The sequence below is a fragment of the Apis dorsata genome, unplaced genomic scaffold (assembly GCF_000469605.1).
Source record: "Apis dorsata unplaced genomic scaffold, Apis dorsata 1.3 scaffold_256, whole genome shotgun sequence".
Taxonomy (NCBI): Eukaryota; Metazoa; Arthropoda; class Insecta; order Hymenoptera; family Apidae; genus Apis; species Apis dorsata.
Window position 1 is genome coordinate 845400 of NW_006263534.1, and position 7863 is coordinate 853262.

General features: G+C 43.5%; 1 protein-coding gene across 1 annotated transcript in view; it reads right to left on the reverse strand.

The window, feature by feature from the left end:
- The window catches only part of LOC116185702 (histone-lysine N-methyltransferase PRDM16-like), a 33123-nt gene extending 25347 nt beyond the window's left edge, over positions 1–7776 (reverse strand). The window contains exons 1-3 of the mRNA XM_031510721.1: positions 7704–7776; positions 3663–4046; positions 2994–3190 (exon numbers count right to left, since the gene is read on the reverse strand). Coding sequence (XP_031366581.1) covers positions 2994–3190; positions 3663–4046; positions 7704–7752 — 630 coding nt within the window. The 5' untranslated portion in view covers positions 7753–7776. The remainder of the gene's footprint in view (positions 1–2993; positions 3191–3662; positions 4047–7703) is intronic.
- Positions 7777–7863: the final 87 nt, after the last annotated feature.

A 7863-nucleotide genomic window follows, 5' to 3' on the forward strand; every position in this document is an offset into this window, starting at 1 on the left:
GGGCCGTCAGCGATCACGTGGAAAAATTGACGATGCTTCCAATATGTCGATGAGCGAGTTGCAAAAGAGGGCAAAAAGAGGGGAAAAAGAGGGCAAACGACGGGGGTGGATTCTGTGGAACCCTCCTCGTGTCCCATATGGAAATACATCATAGATGGGTTGCAAAGCATAGAAAGCTGGATTAATACATGGGATACGGTTCGATGTGAAATAAAGGAACATCCTTTTATTCGAGATTAATTAAATCGACATCACGCCTTCCGAGATTCGGGGAGACAAGAGAGCGCGATGCAATAAACGCGACAGGATTGATCATTTAAGGCGGGTTCTCGAGATCATTCGGTAAATTGGTGCCGTACCCCTCGACACGAGGGTCTCACGGCCGAGCGAGCTAAGCCTAAGATTGGTTTAGTTGCCACTAAGGCACGCCGCGAGTCGGCCGTTCTGCGGATCACGCGTCACCGAGCAAAACGCAACCGGAAAGAATAGATCGCCCCTTCGGTTTCCTTCGGTTTTCCACTTCCCGTCCCCAGATTCGGGTGGATCCGAGAAACGAGACTCGGCCAGCGTGGCAGGTGGGGTACCACCGATACCTCGAACAACAACCCTCGATACCACGACCTTCCCTTCGTTCCGCTTCAGGTGTGTGTGTGTGTATGTGTGCACGGTACGTAACGAACGAGGTGTTCACGAAATTTGGGGAAAAATTTCGGTTTGAGGTCTGTTTTTTTTTTTTATATTCTTCACATTCTGTGATATAAAACGAAATCTTCTTCGAGTCTCTTTAATATTTCTTTTTTTTTTTTTATTCTTTCTCTTGTTCTATTTATCGTTCGAAGATCGAAATATGGAGTGAAATATCGAAGCCCGTTGATAGTTTATCACTAATCCAGTTTCCATCTTCCCTATCTCTCCCCCTTTTCCATTCGAGGAACGCCTTTCCCCGAGAATGTGAGAAAAGGATTAGGATTAGGGGATAGCGTGCGAATCGATCGAAAGGGATCCCTCCTAGATTTCTCCAATTTCAGAAAAAGGATCATGTTTGTTAACCGTTCGATAGGTTCGTTACCAACTGTACTGTGTATATATATATATCGTATATTTCCCGGTTATTTTACAAATAACGAAACGAGAAGTGGAAATACCTGAAATTCTTCTCGATCGATCTTCCCCTTAACTCTAACCGAGTCCCAGAATTGGAAGGGAACATTATTCGAAATTGTGTGAGAACTCGGAGGCAAGAGAGATCTCTCTGTCGCGATGTTTTCGTACTCTCGCACGTTTACGCGCGTGGGGTTGATAGATCGGGCCGACGAAACGAAGGGGTAGTTTGGCTTTAATCGATCCTGTAATCGCCGGTCCGACAGTTGGCCCCGGCTGCCTTTTTGTCGGCAGTTAGATGGATGGCGCCATTTACATTTTGTCAGTGCGACATGCGCTAACGTAACGTAACGTTGCCGCTATCATATCTATCACACCCTCTGGACCGGTACACGCCTGGTTCCCGATTCCGCTGCGCCGTATCCCGTAATATCGTTTCAGAATCATTTTTCCGCGAGGGTAGGCAGGCAGAGGAAGATTTTTTTTTAAATCGAAATTTCCATCTCGAGGATGAATAATCTTCCATACGATCGTTGATAGAATTTAGAAGGCACGAGTTATCTTCGACTGGAAATAACGAAGAAACGACGGATTTTGAATCGTTGAGCGATTTATCATTGGGAATAGAATTTAAAGACGATTCGTATTGATAGGAAAAATGAAAAATGAGATAGATTTCGACTTTAAAAAATTATTGCAAACAAAGTATATAGAGTTGGAAGATGGTTTTAATCTCGAAAGAATCGCGGAGAATTTTACGGACTGCTTCTTCGATTTTGACTCGGTGTACCGATTTCACGGTCGAGTTGAAGAACAGAGACGTTCATCTCGGCTTCGAAAGAATTTGAGGATCGGAAAATCGGAAAGGAATCGGGAGGGAAATTGTCCGAGGCGAGCCAATTGACAGATCTGTCAACATGGATGACACCTTCGACGAACGAGCCGACCAGGTGTCTACCTTTCCAACCGAAGAGACGACTCTCTTCTGTCTGTTCCTCCCTTTCTCCTCTCCCCTATCTTCCTCTCTCTTCCTCGTTTTCCTGTCCTTCGGCATCTGCCGGATAATACCCGGGATTATAGCAGAAGGATAGCGAGCCCACTGACACTGGTTTCGGGCAAAAGTATTCCTCCACCGGATCCCGGAACCATAAACAGATCGATCATCTTTCAAACGGTTCCACGAGAACCCCCCTGCGAGATGATATCGCATGTGAATCCCTCACTTTCGCGGAAAATCCCCGCGTCTTCCATCTCCACGATGGAATATAAATATCCAAAATTAGGATAGATATTTACGTTGAACGTTCAGGCCAGAAATTTTTCAACGAGACGCAGGGATCTCTCTTGATCTGTTGACACTAATACTAAATCATTCATTTTCAATCGTTATTTATAATTTTCCTATTTGTATTTACACTCCCAAAGTCGTGGAATAATATAAGTTTAAAACTAGTCATTTTTCTCAAACAGGATTTCAAAATTCAAAACCAATGAATGTTAATAATAATAATAAGAGCAACGATCCTTCTACAAAATAAACTATAAAATTCACGACAGACGATATTTATCAATCTATCCACGATTCTTCGCTTTCAAGAATCAACAAAATTCAAACGGAGTCATTTATAATTTTCCTATTTATATTTATACAAAGTCGTGGAATAATATAAGTATAAAATTAGCCATTTTTCTCAAACTCAGGATCTGAACTTGTTTCAAAATTCAAAACCAATGAATGCTAATGACAATAAGAGCAACGATTTCTCTACAAAATAAACTATAAAATTCACGATAGACGATATTCATCAATGGCATCTATCCACCGCTTTCATCACGAATCAACAAAATCCCATTCAAACGGAAGCGACGTAAGGAGGAGGATAACAACTCACCTCCCACGCGTAACGGGGGTTGAAAGGCTCGCTGGCCCATTTGCCGAGGAAAGGGCCGAATCTGGCGCCCCTTGGAATGTCCTTGCGCGCTCGTACCTGAGGTCCGCCCGGCGCCGAGCCGCCCACCTCCACTTCCGGCACCGGTGATACCCATTCGCGGTTCGCGTGCTCCTTCTGCTCCTGCTTCGTCGCGTCCTCTGCAAAGAAGGAGAGGAAAAAAAAAAAAAAAAAAAAAGAACCGATCAGTCACATCTCGGACAGAAATTTCTTTTCTAACGCGATAAACGAAGGTGATCGTTAAAAAGAAAAAGAAAAAAAAAAGAAGGAGGTAAGAGGGAAGAGCGAACGCAGCAATTTACGAGATTAAATCCAATCGATGATCGTTCATACCAGGTTAGAACGGTGTATAACCTATTATTCTAATCCACACGTCTGAACGATTAACGTACCAACGTTCCCACGTCCCCCTCCCCCCGCCTCCGATAATTTACCCCGTAATTCGTAACATTGAGCAACGATTGACCCAGTATTCTAATATTATACGCGATCGAGTGTCAATTTTAGCTGTCACGACAGTTTCAAACACAGTGGCACACAGTTCACGTGGTTTAGAAGGAAAAAAAAAATTACGAAGCGAGGGGTGGGGGAAAAAAAAATTCCTTCACTCACGATACGCTTCGCTCCTGTACAGGCTTTCCCGCGATCTCGAGTACTCCTTTCTCTCGGTTTTCTCCCCGTAATCCCACGAGGAAGGTTTCTCCTCGGGGTCCCTGGACGAGGGCGGTCTGTGCTGCTCCTTCTCGTAACTCGGCTTGTCCATGGCTGGCGAGTAGCCACGCTGATACGGCCTCGATTGCGGATTGTAATCCTGGGAGGACACGTCGTGGCTAGATGGGTGAAGGGTCTTCAGATCCCTGTACACCAGATTGCTGGCGGAATTGTTGCTTCCGCCACGGATCGTACCGTTCTCCTCCATTTCCTGGTTCTCTCCGCTACCCCCCGTGCCTCCTCCGGCTGGCGTGCCCGACGTCGACTCGCCTTCGTCGCTGCTTCCTGAAACAATGCCCAACGAGAATTATGGAAATGAATCACTTCCTATATTTTTAATAAAAATATTCGTTCGAGTCAAGGGGTAGAAAAAAGAAAAAAAAAAAAAAAAAAAGGTTCGCGGAGGAAGATTAAAAGCGTGGAAATCGATCCTCGACCCACGCTCGTTTCCCGTCGAATATCGCTGGGAAATCGAAAGGTCGGAACGCCTACGTTTACGAGATGATTCGAGAAAATTGGAATACACGTGTATAATAAATTCAATTTTGCCGGTGAAGTTTTTCTTTGAAAGATTCATTTTGGGATTTTGAAATGGTGATCATTTTCCTGGAAATTCTTTTCTTCCTTTTTCTCTTAGGACGATGATCGAAGTTGTACTATTCGGTGAGTGCTCGTGGTTGAGGTCACATTGTTAAGGAAGGGTCGCAAACGGTTGAGTTTCGACCTAGATAAAATTTGAAAGTGAGATTTATAGGCTTGAGAAAAACGGTCGACAATTTTTTTCAAACGCGCCGAGTCACGATTGAATGATAAATTTAATTTAACCTCCAAAATATCGATCGAAAGATACAAAAAGAGGAAAAAATCGGTAACAAAAATTTAACAACGAAGAAGAACAAAAATTATAAACCATATCACTATACATATATATCACCAAAATCGATTATCAAAGAGTAGGTAAGAAAGGAAATATAATTCCGAGAAGCAGTAAATTTCTCCGTCCCCTTTGCCAAACCGAACGAGATCCTAGACACACAAGGACAAGTGGCGATCGAGCGACGCGCTATCTCCTCTATCCGTCGCTCGTTTTCTCAGAGAGTCTCGAGTGTGAGATGCGACACCCGAGAGTCAAGGATGTTTGACGCGATAAGCCAGGAATTTCATTGTTCCCCCTACAGGCCCGGCTTTTGATACACCGTGAAACGGCCTCGTGATGATGTTATTTAAAAAAAAAAAAAAGAGAGAGAGAGAACCTAACCTAACCCAACAGAATCGCGACACTCACTATTTTTGGAGCGCGTATTCTCTCGCAGATTCTCGCGAACCGATCATCTCCCTCTTATCTTCACACGCGACACCTTCCTCTCCTTCCCTCACCCCCCATTCCAGTCCATCCCCTCCTATCCACGCGAGGACACGTCGAATCTGGATTTATTTGTATAACTCCGGGACCGGATACGAGAGGGATGGATACCCGATACTTATCTTACGAATCGAGAGATATCTCCACCTCCGTTCTATGGAGAACTATCTGAGAACAAACTGTGAACCGGGCGTGTACAGAAATGACACGGAGGGACCTGCGACGATCCTCTGCAAACAGGGGGTTTATATACAAGCTGCGATGAATCCATCGTCTAAGCGAATTGCCGACAACGTGTTGCAGGTGTATCCTCCAGGCCTTGACGAATCGTATCTCGGTGGTACACGGTGTCGCGCCTTTACGATCTCATTGCTGGATGAAATTTATCTTTGTCCAGGTTGGATTAAACTCGCGACAACGATTTATACAGGGATCCGGTTTAGAAATTTCGTTCGATCGAGATTAAAGTTTAAGGACGTTTACGTTCGTTTTACGAGAGCTTCGATTCCGTTCGAGAGCGTCGACACATCGGATCAAGGATTCCAAGTACGTTACGTTACGTTAGCCAGAGTCGTAAAAAAAAAGAGAAGAAAAAAAAAAGGAAACGATGATCCTGCGTGTTGGCTCGATCGACACGAAACTCAGTGGCGGGCTTTAATACTTTGAGAGAGATATCAGGGACGCGTGTTGTTTCTAAGCAGAAAATTATAGAGTGGAGGAGAATCCATAACATCTTTCTCGCTTACCTCGAGGCGAAATAATCGTAAAGATACGAGAAGCTTTCGAGGGGTATAAGGGATGGATCGACGTAAATCGAAATCCGGCCTGATCGATAGAGCAAACACGATTTCGTGGATTCCTTCGGTTTCCGTGGACGATCGTAAAGAAGAGATCTGTGCGAGGACTTAGGGAGGAGGGTCGACGTACACGTCTCTTGCGCTACCAGTCGATACGATGCAACAATAATATTTGGAAAACTCTTGACGTCACCAGGGGTCTTTGACTCCTGTGGGACACGAGTACTCGAGCACTTTTTCCCTTGACAGAGTACTTGTTCGGCCATACACGATATTATCCACGATGATAGAGGCTCGAGAGGCTTCCAACCCGATTAGAGAGTAAAGTGCCGCTTTGCCACGGCTTAGAGAATCGAAAATTGTTCGTGGGAAGACTGTTCGTGGTTCACTTCTTTTTTCTCTTTCCTCTCCTTCCTTTTTTTCCTTTTCTTTCCTTTTTTTTCTTTCGATTTAGTCGAACAGGTTTTCGTTTTTCGATTAAACTTATTAACTCGGCATCCACGATGCTCGGGAAATTAATATTATTATACCGATGATATCAAGATATCTTTTTCGATCCAGCCTCCTTCTTCCTATTTAATATCTTTATCTTTCTAAAAAAGAAAAAACGATTTCGAGAGAGAAGAAAATTAGAAATCATTCGTTCGTGTTATTCCATTGTTAAAAGTGAAAACGGATCAACGAGTTAAAAATTACTTTCAAAGCAAACAAGTTTGACAAACTGTCGTACCCGATGATGATCGATGACACCACAAATTGTCTCTTGAATCACGTATACGAGGGGCGAAAACCGTATGAAACTCTTGATGAGCGCGTCGTACGCGCGAAAATAAGAAACTAGCCAACGCTCGTTGAAGATATTCGACGACGAATCCCGGAAAAAGATAATTAAGCAAATTGGCAGGCGAGAGGAACGGGTTGCTCGGAAGAGCGATTGCATCGTACGGAATGTATTCGCACGAGCGTAGATCGCATTGCTGTGACCGCACAGGATGTCCTGGCGATACGGGGATCCTGATGGAAAAGGAACACGATCCCATTAGCGCTTATTATATCGTAAGCGAAAACAAATCAAACGAATCAACAACGCTTCCCTCCACTCCTCGATCATCATCGAGAAACTTGATGACGAAAGAAAGATTATTATTAAATTATCGATGAATGGAAGAAATTTTAAATGGATTAAGAATCCTTGTCTCTGGTAATAAAAATAATTACGAATACTTGTCTGGAAATTACCAGATGATGGAGAAATCAAATTAGAACGAATCTCTGCAGGCAAGCTTCCGGACAGTCTGCGGTTCAGTTTCCTCCTGTCGATAGATATAACCTTTTTTTTTTTTTTTTTTTTTCCTTTCGCTCCTTTGTTGGAAAAAAAAAAAACTTGGCATCCCGTCGGGGCGGGCCGCAAAAAAAAAAAAAAAAAAAAGAAAAATCGAATAATATTTCGTCAAGCACAATCGTATCGCGCCGTTATCTTTCCGAATGAGGCGAATCAATGATCGATAGATTGAGCGATTCTATCTAATCGTGAAACGACGAAAATAGACGCGCAAAATGAATACAAATTTTCTTATATCTCACGGTGTAAACAGTCTCGTTTTATCGAGCCACTTCACCTTCGCTTCATCCATGCAGGAACCGCAAGCCAAACTCCGCGTTTGCTTTCCGCGATATTGAATCGAGGCGACACATCTTCACACCGAGGAGTAAAGTAAAGATCCGTATTATTTACTCCGTATATATTCTCTTATCATAATCCGTAAACTATCGAAAACTTACCGTTCATCTTGTAGTCGAGCGTGGGCCGGGACAAATCGAGACCGTTCATTACTCGTCGATCGTTTCGTTTCCAGATCGATCAGTTGGAGCGTTGGAACGTTTTCGAAAAAAAAAAGGAAAAAAAAAAAAAAGAAAAGAAAAGAAAAGAAAAGAAAAAGAG